The sequence below is a fragment of the Bombina bombina genome, chromosome 2, assembly GCF_027579735.1.
Source record: "Bombina bombina isolate aBomBom1 chromosome 2, aBomBom1.pri, whole genome shotgun sequence".
Classification (NCBI taxonomy): Eukaryota; Metazoa; Chordata; class Amphibia; order Anura; family Bombinatoridae; genus Bombina; species Bombina bombina.
This window is the reverse complement of record NC_069500.1, coordinates 922,109,666-922,136,957: the sequence shown is the minus strand read 5'-3', so window position 1 is coordinate 922,136,957 and position 27,292 is coordinate 922,109,666. Positions and strand designations below refer to the sequence as shown.

The window sequence follows — 27,292 nt, the reverse complement described above, 5'->3', positions numbered from 1 at the left end:
ATCTGCTTGTGTGTGCAATGTTTGGAGCTGTTGCTGAATGCATTTAATCTCAGTGAAATGAAGTTGAAGTGTTCTTGTACTGAAATTCTTTCTTAGTTCTATTTAAAAAAAAAAAGAAAAAATAAAGACATTTAAAACATGTATTACTGTGGATGTTCCTGTGCAATTTGCTGTGCTGGGGAGGGAGAGAGAGAAAGAGTAACAATCATAGATACACAAGCGGTGAATAACCTAGCAATCTGTGTTGCTTTGTGTGCATTTTTAGGTGGCCAGCAACAAAGTTGCAGGACAACCTATTGTTATTGTTCGGATTATTATTATTATTATTATTATTCTTTTTATTCCGCCAAGCTTTGTATTCAATTGCCCATAACTGCTTAACTGTTTTTGCAAAGCTCTTAAAATCAGGTATGCTGGTACAGCCTATTGCTGTGCTACATCTCATGCAAAATTGAACTCATAGGTCACATGCTCTGGCAGCCATATTGCTTTTTGCGACAAATTTCGACAAACACTTAAAAATCTTTAGCTCTGGAACTGCTTATGTTACAACTTTGAAACTCGCTGTGCTTAGTGCTACTATGACCTAAAATTGTTATTGCTCAAGAGAAGTGCCTTGGTCACATGGTGTGGCAGCCATCTTGCATTTTGCGAAAATATTCAAACATCTTCTTCTCCTAAACCGCTTAGTCCAATGACTCGCAATTTTGCACATATGCTCCTTGCAAGGTCCTCTACCAAGTTTGTTCAAACTGCGATTTTTCCATAATCAACATGGCTGCTGTGAGATATTAACATTTTTATCGCCATTTAATTGCGTAATTTTGCACTTTATACATTAGTTTTACAATATTTAACAATATTACAGTGTAATAGACACATGATTACACATAGTCATAACCCTTAAAGACAATATTGCAGTTAAAATTTGCATTGCGCAATCGCCTTCGTGAAATAACAGTGTAATAGACACATGATTACACATAGTCATAACCCTTAAAGACAATATTGCAGTTAAAATTTGCATTGCGCAATCGCCTTCGTGAAATAAAACATTTGCAAATTTTCATGAAACTTCTGCAAATTGTAGAGGTCTATAGTGAGCATTAGTATGTGCAATTTGAAAGCCATACATTGCATAGCTTGGCAGCCATTTTGTTCCGTATGCGCCATTTTTAAAAACTATAAAAATCTTCTTCTCCGAAACCGCTTATGGGACAGACTTGAAATTTTGTTTATAGAGTTATCTTATGACTAACATTCAGATTTGTTCAAGAGAAGTTGATACGTCATGTAATTTGGCAGCCATTTTGAATTGTTCAAAATTGCTTAACAATATATTTAAATTAATAATAAAACAAAAACCGTTTTACAAAAATGCTTTATTTTTGCCATGTTTATTGACATCTATAGTGAGCACTATTGTGCGTAATATGGAGGCTGTATATCTTACGATTGGGCAGCCATCTTGGTTTACGCGAAAATTTCGAAAGTCTATTTTCTCTGCAACCGCTTATGTAAGAACTATGAAATTTGCTGTACAGTCTTATATTGTGACCTAGATTCACAATTGCTCATTAGGAAGCAATATCGGTTTTATATTTTGAAATATACTGTGAAATTTGCTGTACAGTCTTATATTGTGAACTAGAGTCACAGTTGTTCATGTTGAAGGAATTAGTCACAAGCTGTGGCAGCCATATTGGTTTACGCAAAAATTTTGAAACTGTGTTTTCTTTCCAACCGCTTATGTTAAAGCTGTGAAATTTGCTGTATAACCAAATATGGTCACCTAGAGTTACATTTGTTCATGTTGAAAGTATAGGTCATATGGTGTGGCAGCCATTTTAAAAAACGCAAACATTTCGAAAATGTTTTTTTTTTTCCAAATGCTTATGTTAGAACTGTAAACAGTTGTTCTATAGCTTTATTTTGTGACATAACTACTTATATGGCATTGCAAAAATTATGCGCTGGCCACCTCTATTGCTGCTTGCAGCTATATTTATTATTGTATGTTTTAAATAAAGTTTATTTTTTATATATCTTTGGTTTTCATATTAGTTCTTCATGTGTGTATGTGGGTAGTGTGGATATATCATTTTATTTTTACCTTTTTTAATTTTTACAGACGCACAGAAGGCTTTATTACATATGCATATCCAAATGTGTGGTATGTGGGCATGTGGTCAACAAAGTGGTTGCACTACAAATTGCTTAATCTGAGGTCTGATGTGGTTATGTGATTGAAAGAGGGTTTGCATGGCAAGGTATTTGTTCTGAGGTCTAATCAGGGTGTGTCACAGAGGGGTTGCAGAGCAAGGTGCTAAATCTGGGATCTGATATGGGTATCTGACTGACAGAGGGGTTGCAGGGCAATAGGCTTGCTCAGAGGTCTGATGTTGGTATTTGATTGACAGAGGGGTTGGAGAGCAAAGTGCTTGATCTGAGTTTTAATGTGGGAATGCTGCTAATAGGGGGACTAGTGAGACAGTTTTCTGTGTTTGACAGAAGGGCTGCAGAGTCCGGATTATAATCTGGGTTCTAATGTAGGTTTATGGCTAAGTAATGGGTTAGTGGGCCACATACCTAATTTGATGTTAGCAGTTGATAGAGTACTAAAGGGGTCTGAAATGATGTGCATTATTTATATTATGAATTGTTATAATGCTCTTTATTAATTATGAATCTTTACTAATAAAGAAAGCTCACTTCATATAGTATTAGCATAGTGCTGATAAAAAGGTGCCAAAACCTGGCCTAGATAATAAGATGCAGGATCACTTCACATTCTAGTGAACATATACCATATAATTACATATAGGGGTCAATTTATCAAGCTCCGTACAGACTCACAAGAACTGCTGGCGCAATGATAAATGCCGACAGCGTATGCTGTTGGCATTTATCGATGTGCAGCGGACATGATACGCTATATTGTACCATGTCCGCTCGCACTTTAGTAAACTGACCCCATAGTCTGTTTCTGAATAGAAGAACCTCTTCTTGATTAATATAAGACTAGTATCATTTAGTTATACGTTTGCCACATTTATCTCACTTGCCTGGAAGAAAATTTTTGAGGATCTTTCTTAAAAGAAACACAAAGTTCTTCATTAGATGGCTCCACATATGTTGGAAATTCTTTAGGAGGCTGTTTCAGGTCTGCCAGGCACAGTTTTCTTTCTAGGCCTTTGTAAATACAGCAGGTTGAAGTGCCAGGGTGCTTAGGAAATGGTGACTTTGGATCACAGGATTTAGCTGACATTGCATTTGCCTTTTAAAAAAAATCACAGTTAACATAAAAAAGACAGATTGTGTTAAAAACAGCAAACAACTCCCCCCCCCCTTGCAAATTAAGCACTTAGAATTACTCAATGTAGCTATTGCCTTTAGTAAGATAAAAAAAGCTGCCATTATAAAACTTAAGTTCTACTGTCACATGTTTTTGCAGCAAAAGTCCTCTACTGAGCGTGGGCAATAAACTGACTGAAGCTAGTACAGGTGTCTCCTAGTAACTACTTTAAAGGAAAAGCTACTCAATTGCCTTCCTGTAGGGACCACAATCCTCTTTTGGGGCTGTGACAGGACGTAATGGACCCTGTACAAATTAATAAAAAAAATAAAAATAAAGAAATACAAGGTAAAATCCTTTTAAAGTTATGAATAACACATATTGCAATTATTCTATTAAGGCTAACCCACTGCTTAGTGTTTTTTCTATTATTTGAATGAGGTGAATCAATAGAGGGGTATAGGACTGTAAATTAGACAAAATGCACTAAAGGATAACATTGTGTTCATTTGGCTATTTGTGTAAACAAAAACATAAACAATTTCATGTATACTGAAACTATATATAAATAGGGAGTGAAATCATTACATTATTAAGTAGTATTTAAATACACATTTACCATGGAAAAACCCTAGCTTAGCTCCTTCCAAGAGCAATGAGAGCACAACTGCTTTAAACTACCCTCATCTGCTCAGGAGTGCCTGCAGACAGAGTGTGCATTTGGAAAAAACTGGCAAGTGTTGCCTTTGGTGCTTTTTTATGAGAAGCAGTGCTAGGCATTTCAGCTTTAGATATTAAATTAAGGAAAATGTAAATTCTTACATCCATGTTCCAGTAAGTTTAGAAATCAGTGAAAGCTTGCTTAAATTACATTAGAAAACCAATGCAGAGCCCAAATAAATGTATTCTAATGTTACCTCTATGTTATGCAGTTGCCAAATGAACTATGAATAAATAATGGAATATCTGAATGCCCTATTTACAAAACAAATGGCATATGTTGTGAGTACCTCTTTGTACATGACCACGTCTGTGTTGAAGATGGGCACTACTGCCTTGGTTAGATTACGCTAGAGTTGTCAGGCTCTGTCTTTAATGGTCACTCTTGTCATTGTTTGACGTGAATGACTTATTGGGCTTGATTTTTCAAGCGTCGAGCAAATCATGTCCCCTGGATATCGCAAAATTTATCATTGTACAAGCAATGCTGCCCCCTGCTCAATTAGCCTTTAGCAGGGGCTGTCAATCATCCCAATTAAATCAAGATGAATTCAATCCGCTACCTTTTAGGTGGTGGAGAGGTAAGGAGGTTCTTCCAACCTTCCAGTACTTGTGAAAAGAATCCTGGATGTCAATCGTCTGATTTTTTCATTGTTACAAAACCTTGACTGTTCCTTGTTTCATTCTTTTGTCTGTAAATTCTGTCTGTACTGCCCAACTGTTGCTGAACCTTGTTTGTCTAACCAGCCTTTTTTTCTGATTGATCTGAATTAACTGAGTGCTGCCAATCTATTTGTACCTAGTCTTTGTCATGTCACCTGGCTCTTCTGTATGCACTGATTGACTGTTGGAAATACCTGCTTGTATTGACCCTTGAATACCTGCCCTTGCTGTGGAGTGATCTACTGTGTTTGCAACCACATCACCAGGGAAAGGGGGGACACTAGACCACCAGCTGCCACTTCTTGCCCTACTAGCTGTGATCACCTCTTGTTTTTCCATCACTACTCTTACCAAGCTCTCCCAAGCTAGACCTGGCTCCACCCAAAATATACCCTGACTTCACCCCTCATTGTGGCTCCACTCACATAACAAAACATCTGGGAAGTACCATCATACGTATTTTTTGGAGATGCAAATGAGTGCTAGACCAAGGCTTTGCTTACCGTTGCTTTGCACAGGCCTTTAAGTATATTTGTGCATGTTAGTAAGTGTGCTTATGTAACAAGTGTAGAAGAATTAGTTTGCTTTATATGTGTGTGTGTTGCAGTGTGCTGTATAAGATCAGATATTAATTTGACTTTCTTTATTAGCCTCCCAAATCTTTATGTCAAGAACAGTGTTTCTCAACCACAGTCCTCATGTACTCTTAACAGGCCAGATTTTCATGATACCTTAACTTAAAGTAAACTAGTATTCAGTAAAGAACATTGAATAGAAAGGATACTAAAAAAGCACTCCTGAGAACTCTCAGTAATTGTATATTGGAGAAATGAAAATCACACAAGTTAAAAAATATATTTCTTTATTAGAACGTATTTAAAAATGGGTGTAATTAAAACTAAAATGTCAGTAGGTAATTGGTACAGTTAAATAACTGATTAAATATAGGCTGGTGCTATTAGTCAGCTAGTGGGTCCACAAAAATGGACACTATTAATATCTAGATATAACTATAGATATCCCTGCCACTGCAGTATTGATATAATAACTTGTGTGTCAACTTTAGCAAATCATTGCAAGATCCTTCTAAGTCAAGTAAGTTATTAAATTATATTAAATCAGGACTGCCACCAATTCCCAAATAAATAGAATAGAATGGCATCACTGGTGTAAATTGTTCTTCTGGTAACAATTGTTAAAAAGACAGTACAAGTTAAGGGGCTTGGAATATCTATAAGCATTGGTATCCACACTAGTATACCAGGAATACTACTGTGTAGCTCGATATAATCAGATCCCCTATGTTATTATGATGTATCAACTATACATATAGTTAAAGGATCCTTATTGATTTAATGCGCCATGAGTCTTGGTGCTTATTCAGATATAAATTATTCTAGGACTTAGTCACCAGTTCCCAGGTTTATAAATTTTGATGGCTCCACCGATACAAGATATTTTAATCTAAATGTTTGCATGCCATTTTATTGAGGACTGAGAGTGTCTGTACACTTCGATCTTCACATTTATACTGTGTCAACGATACAATGTATAAATAAAAAGAGAGAAGCGCTCAACCTGGGAACGAACAATAGCATAATAGCTTGCTCTATGGCTAGTTACCACCCAAGAAGCAGCCTCTTTTTGCTCATTCCATCAGCCAATCAGAATATTCCTACCTTAATTCCAATTGGCTGATAGGATTCTATCAGCCAATCGGAATTCGAGGGACGCCATCTTGGATGACGTCATTTAAAGGAACCGTCATTCGTCGTTCAGTCGTCGGCCAGGATGGATGTTCCGCGTCAGAGGTCTTCAGGATGCTGCCGCTCCGCTCTGGATGGATGACGATAGAAGATGCCGCATGGATGAAGACTTCAATCGGATGGAAGACCTCTTCTGCCCCGCTTGGATGAAGACTTCTACCAGATGGAGGACCTCTTCTTGCTCCGCTTGGATGAAGAATTTGGCTCGGCTGGGTGAAGACGACTCAAGGTAGGGAGATCTTCAGGGGCTTAGTGTTAGGTTTATTTAAGGGGGGTTTGGGTTAGATTAGGGGTATGTGGGTGGTGGGTTGTAATGTTGGGGGCGGGGTATTGTATGTTTTTTTTTACAGGCAAAAGAGCTGGTAAGGTAAAAGAGCTTTGAACTTTAGTAATTTAGAATAGGGTAGGGCATTTTTTATTTTGGGGGGCTTTGTTATTTTATTAGGGGGCTTAGAGTAGGTGTAATTAGTTTAAAATTGTTGTAATTTTTTCTAATGTTTGTAAATATTTTTTATTTTTTTGTAACTTAGTTCTTTTTTATTTTTTGTACTTTAGTTAGTTTATTTAATTGTATTTATTTGTAGATATTGTATTTAATTAATGTATTGATAGTATAGTTTTAGGTTTAATTGTAGGTAATTGTAGGTATTTTATTTAATTAATTTAATGATAGTGTAGTGTTAGGTTTAATTGTATCTTAGGTTAGGATTTATTTTACAGGTAATTTTGTAATTATTTTAACTATTTTAGCTATTAAATAGTTCTTAACTATTTAATAGCTATTGTACCTGGTTAAAATAATTACAAAGTTGCCTGTAAAATAAATATTAATCCTAAAATAGCTACAATGTAATTATAATTTATATTGTAGCTATATTAGGGTTTATTTTACAGGTAAGTATTTAGCTTTAAATAGGAATAATTTATTTAATAAGAGTTAATTTATTTTGTTAGAATAAAATTATATTTAACTTAGGGGGGTGTTAGGGTTAGGGTTAGAATTAGCTTTAGGGGTTAAAAAATGTATTAGAGTAGCGGTGAGCTCCGATCGGCAGATTAGGGCTTAATACTTGAAGTTAGGTGTTGGCGATGTTAGGGAGGGCAGATTAGGGGTTAATACTATTTATTATAGGGTTAGTGAGGCGGATTAGGGGTTAATAACTTTATTATAATAGCGGTGCGGTCCGCTCGGCAGATTAGGGGTTAATAAGTGTAGGTAGGTAGCGGCGACGTTGTGGGGGGCAGATTAGGGGTTAATACATTTAATATAGGGCTCGGCGGTGTTAGGGACAGCAGATTAGGGGTTCATAGCTATAATGTAGGTTGCGGCGGTGTACGGAGCGGCAGATTAGTAGTTAAAAATAATATGCAGGGGTCAGCGATAGCGGGGTCAGCAGATTAGAGGTTAATAAGTGTAAGGTTAGGGGTGTTTAGACTCGGGGTACATGTTAGAGTGTTAGGTGCAGACGTAGGAAGTGTTTCCCCATAGACAACAATGGGGCTGCGTTAGGAGCTGAATGCGGCTTTTTTGCAGGTGTTAGGTTTTTTTTCAGCTCAAACAGCCCCATTGTTTTCTATGGGGGAATCGTGCACGAGCACATTTTTTAAGCTGGCCGCATCCGTAAGCAACTCTGGTATCGAGAGTTGCAGTGGCCTTAAATATGCCTGTACGCTCCCTTTTTGGAGCCTAACGCAGCCATTCTGTGGACTCTCAATACCAGAGTTATTTTAAAGGTGCGGCCAGAAAAAAGCCAGCGTTAGCTACGCAGGTCGTTACCGACAAAACTCTAAATCTAGCCGTTAGAGTTCTCAGGAGTGCTTTTTTAGTATCCTTTCTATTCAATGTTCTTTATTGAATACTAGTTTAGTGTAACTTATGATACTTAGCACCACACCACAATCTCACGTTGTACCTTAGGGCCAACTTGACTTAACTTTGGATGGTGAAGAGACTCTCATTATTTGCATTTAGTGGTGCCATCATACCTTTTGTTTTGTTTCAAGAACCTTAACTTAAAGTGCCAGTAAACCTAAAAAATAATGTTATATAATTCTGCACATAGTGCAGAATTATATAACATTATAATAGTGCTAGTTTTTTATTACATAATATTTCCGGTGATTTTTTATAAAAAGAAGAGGGTTTTCCAGACCCGCCCTCTGTGCTCTACTGAGCAGGTCTGGTTTTCCCTCAGAGTGCATCGGGCCAGCTGTCTAGTCACAGCCCCGCCCGACCGGCACCATTACATTCAATGCAGCTCGCTTCTGCTGTCAGACAGCTGGCCCGATGCGCTCTGAGGGAAAACTAGACCCGCTCAGTAGAGCATAGAGGGCGGGTCTGTAAAACACCGGATATATTATGTAATAAAAAACTAGCACTAATATAATGTTATATAATTTTGCACTACAATTTAGGTATCAGCCCTTTCGTTTGAAATTCACAGTACTCTGTTTAAAGTGTTAAATGGGATTCTTGTCAGCTCTGTCTAAATGCAAGTCAACATCACAGCGTTTTGTTTAGCTATAATACACATAGGTATACTGTCTTGTAATCCTAGCTTTTTTAAATCCTCGCAAAGAGGTTTGTGCTGAAGATTACAGTCTTACAGTCATACCTCAAGCTTTCAATTATCAGCTACACAAACATGTTTTCAAGATATATCAGAAAAAATTTGACCAGTAGAAAATCAGAAATTGTTTGAGGTATAAGTAGAATGTTATATGGTACTGAATGAAATAAAACCTACCCCATTGTCATAACAGTTAGGAGCAGCTCCATTAGCACAACACGTTGAGGCAAGTGATGCAATATCTTTTACAACGTGCTCTATTTCTTCATAAGTCGCATTAGAATACTTTCTACTGTTCATGATGAGTGCTCTAGAGAAAAGTAAAACAAAGGATGAATTCTTAGAAATACAAAAAAGGAATAAGGTAAAAATAAATATAACTAACCTCAAGCGTGCAATTGATAGATCAGGGTACATTATCCTGCGCTCGATCTTGTGCAAAGAATACAACTCACACTGGTATTACAAGTGGAAGGTTAAATATTTTAACCAAAGCATCTTAATGCGGCCAAAACCTTTTTAAAATGTTCTCCCCTTTAATTTGTTCCCAATGATCAACTTTACCTGCTGGAGTTTATTAAAGTGTTTACAAGTATTTCCATTACCCTTATATTGGCACTTGAAATAGTTGATTTAGCCTGTGGTATCCCCATCTATTCTGAAAGTTTTGGGCCTTAATGCCAAGTTGCGTAAACACAGCCAGTAGAAAAAAATTACACTCCCAGTGGGGTATAGACGAGATAAGCTAATAAAATGGTAATTTTCCATTGTTATCTCCAAGTATTGGTGATTGGTTTATGGACTTAATACTTATGCAAAAAAAAAGAAAAGAAAGGTTTATTAACCCCTTCACTACCGGGAATTTCAGAGAAGAACTTGTCCAAAATACTGGAGATAGCAGTGTTGCTATCACTCCATTTAAGCACAAATTGAGTCTTGTTTTTTTATTTACCTGTCAAAATTATATATATATTTAAGTAGACAACTCAATGTATTGATCTTGGACCATTTTGGTATATTTTATGCCACCATTTCACAGCCAAATGTGATTATATATATAAAAAACTTGTTAACTTTTTCACAAACTTTGGGTTTCTCATTGCTTGTGCAATCATGACAAAAAATGATTGTTAAAGCTTCTCTTTCAATTCTCTTCAGAAATAATAGACATACATGGCTTTGCCATTGGTTTTTGGTAATTAGAAGGCCGCTAATTGCAGTTGTGCATCAAACTTCTATTATTCCCAGCAGTGAAGGGGTTAATCAGGTAGCTTTTAAGGTTAATTTTAGCTGCAGTGCAGAGATTACCCCCTGATCCCTACCTGATCCCCCCTAAACAGCTCTCTTCCCTCTCTCACCGCCCACTGGTCACCACCATCTTTGGTACTGGCAGACAGTCTGCCAGTATACAGTTTATATATATATATATGTACCAGCACTCCTAGTATTATAAGTATTGAGACTTTAATACATAGAATATGATGGTGTTCCCTGTTAAGGGATACACCTAATATGTAGTGCACGGTAAGGGCTAATATGTGAATTTGTTATACAAGGAAGAAAAATAGAGCCCTTATTAGTTCCAGCAACAAGCTATGGCCTAGATTTGGAGTTTGGCGGTAGCCGTGAAAACCAGCATTAGAGGCTCCTAACGCTGGTTTTAGGCTAACTCCGGTATTTGGAGTCACTCAAAAAAGGGTCTAACGCTCACTTTTCAGCCGCGACTTTTCCATACCGCAGATCCCCTTACGTAAATTGCGTATCCTATCTTTTCAATTGGATTTTTCTAACTCCGGTATTTAGAGTCGTGGCTGAAGTGAGCGTTAGAAATCTAACGACAAAACTCCAGCCGCAGAAAAAAGTCAGTATTTAAGAGCTTTCTTGGCTAACGCCGGTTCATAAAGCTCTTAACTACTGTACTCTAAAGTACACTAACACCCATAAACTACCTATGTACCCCTAAACCGAGGTCCCCCCACATCGCCGCCACTCGATTAAATTTTTTTAACCCCTAATCTGCCGACCGCCACCTACGTTATACTTATGTACCCCTAATCTGCTGCCCCTAACACCGCCGACCCCTGTATTATATTTATTAACCCCTAATCTGCCCCCCACAACGTCGCCGCCAGCTACCTACAATAATTAACCCCTAATCTGCCGACTGCAAAGCGCCGCCACCTACATTATAGCTATGTACCCCTAATCTGCTGCCCCTAACACCGCCGACCCCTATATTATATTTATTACCCCTAATCTGCCCCCCTCAACGTCGCCTCCACCTGCCTACACTTATTAACCACTAATCTGCCGAGCGGACCGCACCGCTACTATAATAAAGTTATTAATCCCTAATCCGCCTCACTAACCCTATAATAAATAGTATTAACCCCTAATCTGCCCTCCCTAACATCGCCGACACCTAACTTCAATTATTAACCCCTAATCTGCCGACCGGAGCTCACCGCTATTCTAATAAATGTATTAACCCCTAAAGCTAAGTCTAACCCTAACACTAACAACCCCCTAAATTAAATATAATTTTAATCTAACGAAATTAATTAACTCTTATTAAATAAATTATTCCTATTTAAAGCTAAATACTTACCTGTAAAATAAATCCTAATATAGCTACAATATAAATTATAATTATATTATAGCTATTTTAAGATTAATATTTATTTTACAGGTAACTTTGTATTTATTTTAACCAGGTACAATAGCTATTAAATAGTTAAGAACTATTTAATAGCTAAAATAGTTAAAATAATTACAAAATTACCTGTAAAATAAATCCTAACCTAAGTTACACTTAAACCTAACACTATACTATCATTAAATGAATTAAATAAAATACCTATAATTACCTACAATTAAACCTAACACTACACTATCAATACATTAATTAAATACAATATCTACAAATAACTACAATGAAATAAACTAACTAAAGTACAAAAAATAAAAAAGAACTAAGTTACAAAAAAATAAAAAAATATTTACAAACATAAGAAAAATATTACAACAATTTTAAACTAATTACACCTACTCTAAGCCCCCTAATAAAATAACAAAGACCCCCAAAATAAAAAATGCCCTACCCTAATTAGTTTAAAATTGTTGTAATATTTTTCTTATGTTTGTAGATATTTTTTTATTTTTTGTAACTTAGTTCTTTTTTATTTTTTGTACTTTAGTTAGTTTATTTCATTGTAGTTATTTGTAGATATTGTATTTAATTAATTTATTGATAGTGTAGTGTTAGGTTTAAATGTAGGTAATTGTAGGTATTTTATTTAATTAATTTAATGATAGTATAGTGTTAGGTTTAATTGTAACTTAGGTTAGGATTTATTTTACAGGTAATGTTGTAATTATTTTAACTAGGTAACTATTAAATAGTTCTTAACTATTTAATAGCTATTGTACCTGGTTAAAATAAATACAAAGTTACCTGTAAAATAAATATTAATCCTAAAATAGCTACAATGTAATTATAATTTATATTGTAGCTATATTAGGATTTATTTTACAGGTAAGTATTTAGCTTTAAATAGGAATAATTTATTTAATAAGAGTTAATTAATTTCGTTAGATTAAAATTATATTTAATTTAGGGGGTTGTTAGTGTTAGGGTTAGACTTAGCTTTAGGGGTTAATACATTTATTAGAATAGCGGTGAGCTCCGGTCGGCAGATTAGGGGTTAATAATTGAAGTTAGGTGTCGGCGATGTTAGGGAGGGCAGATTAGGGGATAATACTATTTATTATAGGGTTAGTGAGGTGGATTAGGGGTTAATAACTTTATTATAGTAGCGGTGCGGTCCGGTCGGCAGATTAGGGGTTAATAAGTGTAGGCAGGTGGAGGCGACGTTGTGGGGAGCAGATTAGGGGTTAATAAATATAATATAGGGGTCGGCGGTGTTAGGGGCAGCAGATTAGGGGTACATAGGGATAATGTAAGTAGCGGCGGTTTACGGAGCGGCAGATTAGGGGTTAAAAAAAATATGCAGGAGTTAGCGATAGCGGGGGCAGCAGAATAGGGGTTAATAAGTGTAAGGTTAGGGGTGTTTAGACTCGGGGTACATGTTAGGGTGTTAGGTGCAGACGTAGGAAGTGTTTACGCATAGCAAACAATGGTTCTGCGTTAAGAGCTGAACGCGGCTTTTTTACAGGTGTTAGGTTTTTTTTCTGCTCAAACAGCCCCATTGTTTCCTATGGGGGAATCGTGCACGAGCACGTTTTTGAGGCTGGTCGCGTCCGTAAGCAACTCTGGTATCGAGAGTTGAAGTTGCGTTAAAAATGCTCTACGCTCCTTTTTTGGAGCCTAACGCAGCCTTTATGTGGACTCTCAATACCAGAGTTATTTTTATGGTGCGGCCAGAAAAAAGCCGGCGTTAGCTACGCGGGTCCTTACCGACAAAACTCAAAATCTAGGCCTATATCTCACAACATTAAAGTATTAAACCTTAGTTCTGACACCAAATAACCAGTTCATACAGCTTATTCATTCAATTCAATGTATTTACTTAGTAACACAATTCAATTCTCTGCATTAAAATGATCCAGAAAAACAAATCAACCCAGGTTAACATTAAAGAGACTAAAAGTCCAGAGTATAATATTATTGTCCCGGTTATAAATCCAGCATATCATAGATTGTTATTGTAATCCACTTGTGTAATGAATGAAAGCGTTAATGCAGGTCCACTGCTATGCCAAAATCATCTCACACAGGTATGTATACACTTTGTTGTTGTTGCACATGCAAGTATATGTAGACTTAGTTCTTATTCCACATGCATACGTCAAGATAATAAAGACATTTCCATTTGAATTTATCTCCAATATAGCAGTCTCTGCTTATAGACTTGATAGCTCTTATTTGTGTATAGCCACCGAATATCAGCAGTACTTGCTTAAATCATACCTGTTGTGATGGGCGGTCATAGTGTGGTTAGGTATTACCTGCTCACTTCCAATGATAACGTTGATTGATCAACAGGTCCGCAACAAAACTTGGATTTGATTTCTGTATTTTTCTGTATTGCAGTGGTCCCCCCATCTCCACGCTCCCACGGTCGCTAGTTAGGGACCCCACTCCCCACATTTTTTTCTGTAGTGTAGCTTTGCATCCCTCCCTTTGCCTTCTTTTTATTTTCAGCAGTGTAGGACCATCCCACTCCCTCCTTCCCCCTCTGTTGCTGGACCTCCCACCCGCCTCCTGGTGTCCCTCCCACACCAGCAGATTGATTGTTACAGATGGAGCCACACACAGTGTTACACCGTCTGTAAAGATCTGGCATCTGCATTCATATGGAACTAGAACACCAGTCGTGATCTGGTTCCATATGCAGACAGATGCCTGGAGCTCAGGAACTTCAGCTCTCAGCTAAAGCTTAGCAGCCGAGACTGCTGGACTTTCCTGCAGCTCAGACGTATATATACAATATACAGGATAGGAAAACAGCACCACTGTATAGTGCACGAGAGACTGGGGAAAACTGCTAAGCCCCTTCAATAACTGGTATATACAAATTGTCACCAGTACTCTTAGATGATATAAACATATATCTTTATTAAAGACCCATAAAAACAAGCAACATTTTGGGGATTAACCCCTTAGTCATGCTAAGGGGTTAATCCCAGAAACATCACTTGTTTTTATGGGTCTTTAATAAAGATATATGTTTATATCATCCAAGGGTGCTGGTAACAATTTGTATATACCAGACGTATATATACGCCATGCGAATGGGTTAAGTAATTTTAAAAAAGAAGGCTTTGTGGCAGAATTAAATGGATATGATCTATGGCAAGGTGTTTAAAGGTTCCGTTTATGTGTGTGTGTGAGTGTATGTATGTATGTGCTTTAACTTTGTTAAAATAGTATAGCACATAACTACAAGAAACAATCCACTACATGAGTGAATTTTTTGTACACCATCGGCTTAGTGCTCGAGTGATATCCAATGTGAATTTTTTTTACTTGGGTGATCAAATATAGCTTTGGGGCTCCATCAACTAGCAAAGCTGTCTGCCCGCCTTCGCTACACACGGGCAGTGGATCTGTTGATCCGCTTGCCCGTATGCATCATTACACACTCATCGGAGTGTGTAATGCCCTCCCCTTCATTCGCGCAACCAATCGCTGCTTCTTACATTGTGGGAAGCAGGCTCTCTTATGCGAACCTGGCCCGCAAGGGCTCCGGAGCAGCTTTCGCTGCTTCGTACATGGAGCCCTTGGAGTTTTAATATGTGCAGGAAAAAAACTAATATTTTATTTTGAAACTTTTTTATTAGCATTTTTGTATAAGTATTACAAAATTTGAATTGTAATAACATTTTCATCTCAACAGCAGGGTCGGACTGGGAATAAAGAAGCCCTGGAAAATTTGGAGACCAGCCCTATTTTCTGTTGACTCAAAGGGGATTACTGGAATACTCCTTTCCCCAATATTTTGTTTCAGAATTATATTATATTATATTTGTTTGTATAAAAAAAAAGTTCCAGATTGTTGTTATATGCACTCTAAAGCCATGTTGCGTCCATTAATCACCCCTTTATGTAGCCTTCCAGCCCCAGCTGCTGCAGCCCACCACAAAATCTCCTGGTATCCTGGTAGGCCAATCCAGCCTTGCTCAACATTGTGTCAATTCTTTCATTCAAACATCTTGTGAATTAATATTTGTAATAACAATAACGCCAAAGACAAAGGAAATCATGATGAATTATGCATATTGTATGTTGCCGATCAATATTTCTAGACTAAAATGTTATATTTCTGTTGTTTTCTAAAGCTTTGAAAATAGAAAAAACAAATATTGAATTGACTGTAAAAAAAATAAATCCCTATCTAGACATAGAAAAGAGAAATGAGAGGGATAAAAATTATGTTATAAGTTTTTATCACCCATTTAATTCTCCCCTGTGCCAATTTTGATGTATAACAACAATGTAATATATGGTATCAAACATAATCCAATAAAAAAAAAATCCCTATATAGACATAGGAAAGAGAAAAGAAAAAGGGAAAAGAAATAACAAAAAATACAAGTAATTAGATGTTATCCAATATAACATCTGGGGGCATATTTATCAAGCTCCGATTGGAGCTTGATGCCCCATGTTTCTGGCGAGCATGCAGGCTCGCCAGAAACAGCAATTATGAAGCAGCGGTCACAAAGACCGCTGCTCCATAACCTGTCCGCCTGCTCTGAGCAGGCGGACACACATCACCGGAAATCAACCCGATCGAATACGATCGGATAGATTGACACCCCCCTGCTGGCGGCCCATTGGCAGTCAGCAGGGGGCGGCGTTGCACCAGCAGCTCTTGTGAGCTGATGGTGCAATGCTGAATACGGCGAGCGTATTGGTCGCTCGTCTGGCGGACCTGATCCGCAGTGTCGGATCAGGTCCGCCAGACCATGATAAATAGGGGCCCTGGACTCCCAAATGAGAGAGATTAAAATTATGTTTTAAGTTTTTATCACACATTTATTTCTCCCCTGCGCCAATTGTGATGTCTAACAACAATGTAATGTGTGGTATCAAACATGATCCAATAAAACCATATTTTGTGAAAGATTTCCTTTGAATCTTTCAATTAAGCTGCCTATTCTGACATATTTTAAAAATATTTAATTTTGTTTAGTATTTCATGCAGGAACTCCCTCTTTCCAGTGACTTGCTATGCAAATGTGATTAATATTTTATTCTATTCTATTTGCTTCTGAGTCATTCTGGGGAAAATGGCCCAAGCAAAACAATTATTTTATACAATTAGATTCGAGCTACTGAACAACATATATGAAAGCTATTTTTCTTCTGAAGACTACTGAGTTGCTCAATGTTAAATGATAATAAGGGTAGGGTAAATTGTTCATGCACTTGTGAATGGAATGAGTAAGTATGTAAGCCTAACATAAATCATAGGCCAAAAACACTTTATACTGGCCAAACAATTAAATGCTTTGCACGTCAAATCGAAGCTTGACCTACATGTTCTACTCTCCTACAAAGGGATTGTTACGGGTTGGGAGGTCAGTTTGCTTTCCCGCCCACAACTTCCCTGGTCATGTATGTCACAGCTTTTTAGGGACTGTCACTTCCCCTCCCTGTTTTCCCGGTAAGCTTTTCGGAAATGTTGGGACGTATGTGTCTATCTTCTTTGCAAGAGTTAAACACATAGGGCTAGATAACCAGAGGAGCACTATTTAGCGCTCCCTCTCATGTGCTTACTCAGTTAGAAGTAAGCTTTTTGCATACGTCGGTACCGCTTGTATGACAAGTTAAAAGTAAAAAGTATTTGCTTGCACGCAATCCTGACATGCGGACAAGTTAGAATATCGCAACCGCATTAACCTATTCCCCCATAGATTTTAATGGAGTGCGAAAAGTGGAAAAAAAAAACACCCAACAAGCCGCGCAAACCCAATCAAATTTTCTCAAGTGCGCCAACCTGACAATGAAATATTAATATTTCACATTCCACTGTTCTTCACATAGCAGAAAATGTTCTATTTATACTTCAGTTTGAAGCTATTTTTTATTTTATTGAGGTTTTTATACAATACACACAGAAATAACTGACATTACACAGTATTTATAAATATTCAGGCCAGTTTCTGGTCATTAAGCCCTGCATTCTAGTTGTATATGCGAGGAAAGCTAACATAATATAACATTAAATTATAAAGAAATAATGTCAAGCAATGGGTAAAATAATGAGAATGTATAAGAATGACAACCAGCGGGTAAACTACACAGAATGGAACAACCTTATGATCTAAAGCTGACATATGCTACAAAAATAGTTAGCTACAGAGAAATGAAACCTCATTTTAGTATCATAGTTGAGGTTCCATGCATTGCTCGACAGGTCTCTCTTGGACTTAATTAATCTTATGGTGTAGTGACAAGGGAAATTGGTATTGGTAATGGTCATTTTGTACCTAGGTACAGATGTAAGGAAATAGCAAATAATATAATATATGTATAAGATAACATTTGGGGAGTGAATGTTATTGACCCTGGTATTCTTTAAATTATATACACATTAAATAATGGGATAAGTAATAAGGCTGAGTTGGCTCAAGACCACACGTAGCAGGGTTCTCTGTAAATGTGTTAGTGAATTTTGGAAAAATAAGAGGGCACTAAAAAAGCAAATAGGAGGTTCCAAACAGTAAATAGCGATATATCAACTTCACAGAATTCCTCTACTTCTAAAAAACAAATGAATAAAATATAATACTATAATCCGGTAGTATTCTAAAAATTGATCACAAATGTAACTCTAGGTATCTTAAATTTCAAGAAGGTCTTGATCTTGATAAAGCCCGAATCACAAGGTAAAATGCGTAGAAGCTGCGGAGTGACATAATCCTGACTAATTTGCACCCGAAGGATATGTGTTTTGCGAAAGAAAAAGGTTTGGGGACCTGCGTACAACTAGTACTAAAGTGCAGGACTCTGTTGGAACCTAAGCAAGCAGCGTTGAGGGTGATCATCCTTTTTTTTTAAAACGTGCGCAAGTGGAGGAATTTGAAATTTTGACGTAATCTGATGTCGCACAGGGAGACATGGAAGAACGGTTACTGACTTGGTGGGTCTGTAAGCTGAACAAGCCGAACGAACCTGGGAGAAACAACTGAGGTAGAATCCTCCAATATTGGCGGCAAGAGGTCCGGTAAAGTGATTCTGAAAGTCCATACATCTAGAGATAAATTGCTCTGAATAAATTGGCATACTTAGGGAGTTATCAATATGAATGTGTTAGCTAACAAAGATTCACACTTTGGGATATGAACTGTGTAGCATCAAGGTAACGGCGCATGTTTTCACTGGTTTTAATTGACTCTGTCCTTTGAACCAGCATATGAAGGATGCAAATCTTTTAACCCTTATCTTTTAACTCATATTTTCAAGTGGTCACACTTGATGATCAGAATCTGATTAATCAACATTGTTTAAAAAGGGATATAAGAATTGTCCTTGGTTTCATTGCACTTTTTAACTTGTATCAAACAAATTGTTATTAATTTTGAGAAAGTTTTATCAAATTGTTTTATTATCAAATTTAAGATACCTAGAATTACATTTGTGATCATTTTTTAGAATACTACTGGATTATAGTATTATATTGTATTCACTGAGTACTTTGCATTCAAGCTTCAGTGTGCGGCGCACAATCGCACGTAGAGGACCTCTGTGTCAGATGGACGACCACTCCACCAGGATGAAGATTGAAGATGGTTCTGCCCTGTATGCAGATGGAGCGCCACTCTTCAGGAATGGAAAGTACTGAGTTTGGGGTTAGTGATAGGATTTTTTTTTTAATTTTTGAAGTGGCATTTTTTTTTATAGATTAGGGTTTTTTATTTTAATAGGCTGTAAAAGAGCTGATTGTCCTTTTAAGGGCAATGCCCATACAAATGCCATTTTCATGCCCATGGGTAGATTAGGGTTTTTAGTAATATTTTTTGTTTTGCAGGGTTTGGGGGTTGTAAATGTTAGGGGGGACTTTGTAGTTTTTTGGGGTAAAAGAGCTGATTGCTTTAGGGCAATGCCCTACAAAAGACCCTTTTAAGGGCTATTGGTAGTTTATTTATATATTAGGGTGTTTTGTTATTTGTGGCTTTTTTATTTTAAACAGGGTATTAGATTAGGAATATATTTTTTTATTTTGGATAATTTTGTTTGTTATTTTCTGTAATGGTAGATTTTGTTATTTGTGTAAGTTTAGAGTTTGTTATTTTCTGTAATGTTAGATTTTGTTATTTTTCGTAATGTTAGGTTTGTTTGTTTTTTCGTAGTGTTAGGATTTTTAAATTTTGTAATTTTTTTATTTTTTTATTTTTGGTATCTTAGTTTTTAAAAAAAATAGTAATGTTAGGTTTTGTTATAGTTTAAGCTTAGTTTTTTTTTTATTTCACAGGTAAGTTTTTATTTATATTGTAACTACCTTAAAGTTTAGTTTATCGTGAGGTGGGGGGAGGCAATTTAGGGGTTAATAGGTTAATTAGGTGTTAGCAATGGGGGGGTGGCGGATTAGGGGTTAATAGTTTTATTCAATGTTGACAATGTGTGGGGACGGTGGTTTAGAGGTTAATAGCTTTATTTAGTGTTGGTGATGTGGGGGGGGGGGGGTGGCAGTTTAGGGGTTATTAGACTCAGGGTTTAAGTTAGGGTGTTAGGTTTTCACAAAACTTTAATTTCTCCATAGACTTCAATGGGAAATGTGTTAATGTGATCGCCATTTCACAATCGCAGGTGTTAGTTTTTTTCCCAACACTTTTTCTCTATTGATCTCTATGGGGGAATACGTGCATGAGCACGCCAAGTCGGAACTTGGATTTTGTGCGGTATGCGGCTTACCGCATCATATCGCCTGACAAAAGAAAGTTTTAGGGTGACTTGTAATGCTGGCAGTATGGAGATAGCAGTATGGACATATTTGGCGCTGTGTGTAAGCAACAGGTTTACCACACAACTTGTAATCTCTGTCATTGTGCTTATTTTCAGACTCCTAACCAAGTCCCAAGTTTTAGAAGTAGACTATTGTCTACATACTCCAGCTTGCTCCTGTTTGTGTAAAGGGATGTTCAAATCAGCCAATAGGATTTAAGAAGCCGGACTTCAGGAACTGTGAGCACATTTTTTGGGGTTAGCGTTTTTTTTTTTTTGGGGGGGGGTGTTTTTTTTTTTTAGATTAGGGCTTTTTTATTTTTTTTATGGGCAGCAAAAGAGCTGATTGCCCTTTTAAGGGAAATGCCCATACAAATGCCCCTTTATGGGCAATGGGTAGTTTAGGTTCTTTTACAGTTAGGTTTTTTATTTTTTATTTTGGGGGGTTGGTTGGGTGGGGAGTTTACTGATCGGGGGTACTTTGTAATGTTTTTATGTAAAAGAGCTGTTTAACTTAGGGCAATGGCTTTTTGTTTTTATTGGGGTATTAGATTAGGTTTAATTTTTATTATTTTGGATAATTTCGTTTATTTTTTGTAATGTTAGATTTTTTCTATTTTTCGTAATTTAAGTGTTTTTTTGTAATGTTAGGGTTTTTTTTAATGTATTTGTAGTCTTAGGATGTTTTAATTTTGTAACTTAGGTTTTTTATTTTTTGTTTATTTATTTTTTTTTAAATAGTTATATTAGGTTTATACTTTAAGCTTAGTTTTTTTTTTTATTTCACTGGAATTTTTTTTTATTTAAAGGTAGTTATATTGTAACTTTAATTTAAAGTTAGTGGGTGCTAGATTTAGGGGTTAATAGTTTAATTTAGTGTGTTGCGATGTGGGGGACCGGCAGTTTAGGGGTTACTAGGTTTAGTTTAGTAATTGCGATGTTGGGGGTCAGCAGTTTAGGGGTTAATAGGTTTATTGTAGTGTTGGCGATGTGGGGGGTTGGCGGCTTAGGGGTTAATAACTTTATTTAGGTGTTAGTGATGCTGTGGATGGCAGATTCGGGGTTAATAATTTTAATTAGTGTCTGCAATGTCGGGGCGGCGGATTAGGGGTTATTTAGACTAGAGGTTTATGTTAGGGTGTTAGGTTTTTATATAACTTTCTTGTCCCCATAGACATCAATGGTGATTGTGTTATAGCGATCACCATTCCGCAATTGCAACACTTTCTCTCTATTGATGTGTATGGGGGAAAATGTGCACGAGCACGTCAAGTCAGGCCTTGAATTTTGTGCAGTATGGAGCTTAATGCACCATACCGCACAACAAAAGATGGTTTTTCTGTAACTTGTAATGGCAGCGCTATAGAAAGTGAGATACCGCTAAATATTTAGCGTTATTTATGCACCGGGTTTAGCGAACAACTTGTAATCTTGGTGATTGTTGCTTATTGGGTTAGATTAAACAACAGAAAGTGGGACTTCTACATTTTTGCAGTAAGTTTACACAGTTTTAATGTTACAAAAGAAATATAAAAATGCCCTCTAGAATAATATAGAGCAATGAAGCCACTGCAAAAACATACATTTCCCGCACTGTATGAGGTGCACGCTAAACCTTCACAACCCCATCGCTAAAGAAACTCTGTACTATTATCATTGAAATCTCCACATCCCCATTGCTAAAGAAACTCCATTACAATTAACACCTATGTTATTTAACCCCCAAACCACTACAACCCCCATCACAAAACCCTACTACCTTACCCTTACTAACCCTCTAACTGCTAAAAACCCTATTAAAATTAACTTTTTCTCCTATTGCAGAAAGTAATTGCTAGAAAACCCCTATAAAAGAGGGAAAGAGAGAAGAGCCAGTCTACTTCCGGATGAAAACACGAAAAGGACCCAAAAAAGAGGAGCACAAGGAGAGGACAGCAGCAGCAAAGCCAAAAAGAGGAGACCAGAAGAGAACCACAGTAGAGAGGATTACTTTGGATCAAGAAGCTTCACACCGGACAGAAGACTTTTTTTTTTCTTAGGAAAAAATAGATTTTTATTTTTTTTGGAACACTTAAAGGGACAGTCTACCATAGAATTGTTATTGTTTTAAAAGATAGATAATCCCTTTATTACCCATTCCCCAGTTTTGCATAACCAACACAGTTATATTAATATACTTTTTACCTCTGTGATTACCTTGTATCTAGGAACCTTCTTCCAGCCCCCTGATCAATTGACTGTGACTGTTTATTATCTATTGTCTTGCATTTAGCATTGTGTTGTGCTAACTCTTAAATAACCCCCTGTGCCTGAACACAGCGTTATCTATATGGCCACGTGTACTTTCTCTTTGTGTTGAAAAGAGATTTAAAAAGCATGTGATAAGAGGCAGCCCTCAAAGGCTTAGAAATTAGCATATGAGCCTACCTAGGTTTAAACTAAGAATACCAAGAGAAAAAAGATAATTTGATGATAAAAGTAAATAGGAAAGTTGATTAAAATTAAAAGTCCTATCTGAATAATGAAAGTTTAATTTATACTAGACTGTCTCTTTAAGGGTGGGGGTATTTACGGGGGCATTTTATTTTTTTTAGGGGTACTTTAGTTTTAGGATAGGGGTTTTATTGTGGCTTACTATTTTCTAGGGGGACTTTAGTTTTAGAATAGTGTTTTTAGGGGAACTTTTTCATATTTTAGGGGACTTATTTTTTTAAATGCTTTTTTATTTTTAGTATTTTTTAATATGTCTCTTGGGGGGTTAGTAGTTAGGGGATTTAAAGTGTAGAGGTTTTATGCATTAGGGGTTGTGGTGGTTTAAGGAATAATAGCATATAAGTATTTTTGTGATGGGTTGTGGAGGTATAAGGGTTAATACCATAGGGGATTTATTGCCATGGATTTTTGGCAGTTTAGGGGTTAATAGCATAGGATTTTTGCAATGGGGGGACTTAGGGGTTAACTGTGTAGGGTTTTTGTGATGGGATTGTGGCGGCTTATTGGTTAACAGTGTAGGACTATTTGTGATAAGGGCACAACCCTTATTTCTAAGAATTTTTGTGTGATGGGGTTGTAGTGACAGCAATTAACACTCTAGAAGTTTATTTGTGATGGTTGTGGTGGTTAGGGGTAATACTGAGATTAAGTAGTTGATTCATTTTTTTTTGTGCCTTTGCTAGACTGTGCTAAAACAGTATGAATAGTACTCACAAGAACGCAAAATATATATATAAAAAAAAAATAAAGCATCTACATGCTAAAAGATCTAGCTCTTTGTAGTTGTATTTTTTTAAATTCAAAGAATAACAAATAAACAAATGTATTAATACATTTTGCTGACACAACCATTCATATTCTTTCAATTTGTGTAGGTGGCAGTTTGATATCGCCTAAAAGCACCAAACAACGAAAAATGTGTTATATTTTGCATTCATACGAAAATTAACTCACATCTATAGAAAATACATTTTCAGTTGAATGCAATTCTAAACAATGTTCCTTCCCTATGCCCAAGTCTTTCATCCCATTATATATTATACTAGTACTAAAGCCCGTGTACACGGGCCATTTTTTGCAGTACAGCAGTCCCACCCCTTGCTCTCTCCCCCCTCTCTTTTGCGCTCTCTCTCCTCTCTTTTGCACTCTCTCTCCACTCTTTTGCTCTCTCTCTCCCCTCTTTTGCTCTCTCTCTCCCCTCTTTGGCTCTCTCCCCCTTTTTTTTTTTCTCTCCCCCCTCTTTTGTTCTCTCCCCCCTCTTTGGCTCTCTCCCCCCCTCTTTGGCTCTCCCCCCCCCCCCCCTCTTTGGCTCTCTCCCCCCCCCCCTCTCTTTGGCTCTCTCTCTCCCCTCTTTGACTCTCACCCCCCTCTTTGGCTCTCTCCCCTCTTTTTCTCTCTCTCCTCTTTGGCTCTCTCTCCTCTTTGGCTCTCTCTCTCCCCCCTCTTTGGCTCCCCCCCTTTGGCTCACTCCCCCCCCCTTTGGCTTTCTCCCCCCCTTTGGCTCTCTCCCCCCCTTTGGCTCTCCCCCCCCTTTGGCTCTCCCCCCCTTTTGGCTCTCCCCCCCTTTTGGCTCTCTCCCCCTTTGGCTCTCTCCCCCCTTTGGCTCTCTCCCCCCCCTTTGGCTCTCTCCCCCCTCTTTGGCCCTTCTCCCCCCCCCCCTCTCCTGCTCCCTCTCTGGCTCTGTCTTAATTGAAAGCCTTTGCCTCTCTGGCCATGCCCCATCATGGCACCCTGCCCGGGCACGCCCCATCGCAACGACATCCGCCCGTCCACGCCCCTCACCGCGCCCGGGCACGTCCCTCATCACACACGTCCTCAGGGTTCTTAGAGAGAGACCCTTCTATACTTGGCATTAGGGTTGATATAAGCGCCAATTCTCACCTATCCTCCTTACACGCCCTTTGTGACGCCCGGCCACGCCCCCATCGCAATGCTCCCGTCAGCCACGCTCCCTGACACTCCGCTTCAGCCTTGCTCTGTGCTGAGTGTCAGGATCCAAACGGCCAGGTATGTTTGTCACATGCAGTCTCTACTGCGCATGACTGCATCTGACAAACATACTTCGCCATTTATTATATAGGATATAATTATTTTTGCATTATGTATATGGGGTTTGTATGGGTTTACTTTTTATGAGAAAGCTTGTTAATAGATTAAAAACTCTTTGGGGCCGAATTATCATTGTGTGAGCGGACATGATCCGATATTGCGGATCATGTCCACTGCACATCAATAAATGCTGACAGCATACGCTTTCGGCCGCTGCTTCATAACTTGTGTTTCCGGGTGAGCCTGAAGGCTCGACAGAAACACAGGGCATCAAGCTCCGCATAGAGCTTGATAAATATGCACCATAGTATGTGTTTGTGAACAGTTATTGCCACCAGAAGTCTAAAATAAATCATCCCTACTGTTCACCTTGTGCAGCCATGGGACATATTTATTATACTTTATCAACAGAAAACAATAGTAATATGAACAAAATGGGAGAGTTAGTATCTCTTGGGAATATTAACACTCATTCTTAGGTTCAGATATAGGGGTAGATTTATCATAGTTTTAGCGGACATGATACGTTGTGAACTGCTGGTGCAATGCCGCCCCCTGCAGATTTGAGGCCAATCGGCCACTAGCAGGGGGTGTCAATCAACCTGATCGTATTCAATCAGATTTGATTTCTGTCCGCGTCCTCAGAGCAGACTGACAAGTTATGTCTATCTACCTGTCTGTCTGCCTGTCTATCTATCTATCTATCTATCTATCTATCTATCTATCTATCTATCTATCTATCTATCTATCTATATATCTATCTATCTATAGAACATATTTATTTTTATACACTTGCATACATTTTATACATATTCTCAGTTTCATATTTCACTGCTAAAAAAGGAAATTGTTTACATTTGTGCATATATTAGTGTTAAGCACTGCTTTGCAAAATACAAATGTCTGAACATTTATATATATATATGTTCAGATATATATATTTTGCAGTGCAGTACATAATATATATATATTATATTACTTATATATAAGTATATAAAAAAACTGTAGCATGCTTAAATATTTAATGTCGCTTTAAAGTAAGATTTTAAATTGTTAGGATTTTTATATCTGCTTTCCTTTACATCTTGAGTAACAATCTCTTTAGTATTATTATTAGCCATTACTTGTGGGGAATATCTTAAATATTAAAAAGAGAATCCTTTCAAAATGTTCCCCTTAAACGGACATTAAACCCAAGTTTTTTCTTTCCTTATTTGGATAGAGAATACAATTTTAAAAAAGTTTCCAATTTACTTCTATTATCAAATTAGCTTCATTCTCATGTTGTTCTTTGTTAAGGAGATATCTAGATAAGTAGCGTGCACGTGCCTGAAGCACTACATGACATGAAATAGTGCTGCTATCTATCTTGCTAATGTATAACATTGTTGCAAAACTGCTGCAATAAAGTGCTGCAAACACATGCACACTCCTGAGCTAACATCCCTGCTATTCAAAAAGGATAACAAGCAAATTTGATAATAGAAGTAAATTGGAAAGTTATTTAAAATTGTATGTTCCATCTGAATCTTGAAAAACAAAATGTGGGCTTTATGTCTCTTTAAATAGCAGATTTAATTATGGATTTGTTAATAGGTCCAGTAATAAATTCCTCACCAATTGTCTTCATCCCCGTTGGCTAACAGAGATTATGTAAACGGTACACGCTCTATCTGAAATTCAGGGACTATGTCAGGCATGAAATAATGGGCAATTTATTGTTCCAGAGGCTAAGCTTATTATAGGAGGTTTAAAAGGAGTTGGTCAAACATTGCATTCACAGAACACAAATTATTTTTTATCGTCAATACAAGATGTTACCTGGAGTTAAAAATTAGTTGCTTTGTTAGTAATTTCAATTAAATTCACAAAAAAAACTTTTGAAAAACGCAATTACTCATGAGTCAAATTGTATGTATTATGCTGAAACTGACATATGTAATTAAAAAATGCACTGGGATGAATATATTTTATGGACTCAGGATAAACAAATATATTAATGATTCTTATCTTGCTATGCACTCAAATAAATGGTAAAATAGATTTTTTTGCTGTAATTATAATCCATTTTTTTCTGGGGTACTTACAAGGATGTAAATTTGTCTTTTCCCATCGTGTTAAATTGTTGGCAGATAACATCCCTCTGGTATGGTTTTCCTGGAAAAAGAAAAGCAAAATAAATCGTAAGAGATTTTCATACCTAAGGTCAAAATCATGCAAAAATATACCATCCATTTTTTTATATGTCAAATATTTATAGAACACCAAAAGAAAGAGATTAATTTGATAACAGAAATAAATTGGATTTTTAAAAAATAAATAA

The 27,292-nt window shown here is 37.1% G+C and overlaps 1 protein-coding gene across 1 annotated transcript in view; it reads right to left on the bottom strand.

Annotated features, from left to right (window-relative positions):
- Positions 1-27,292, bottom strand: part of GC (GC vitamin D binding protein) — a 286,233-nt gene that overhangs the window by 151,148 nt on the left and 107,793 nt on the right. The window contains exons 2-4 of the mRNA XM_053703332.1: positions 27,057-27,126; positions 9,192-9,324; positions 3,066-3,277 (exon numbers count right to left, since the gene is read on the bottom strand). Of these exons, the coding sequence (XP_053559307.1) occupies positions 3,066-3,277; positions 9,192-9,324; positions 27,057-27,126 (415 nt within the window). The remainder of the gene's footprint in view (positions 1-3,065; positions 3,278-9,191; positions 9,325-27,056; positions 27,127-27,292) is intronic.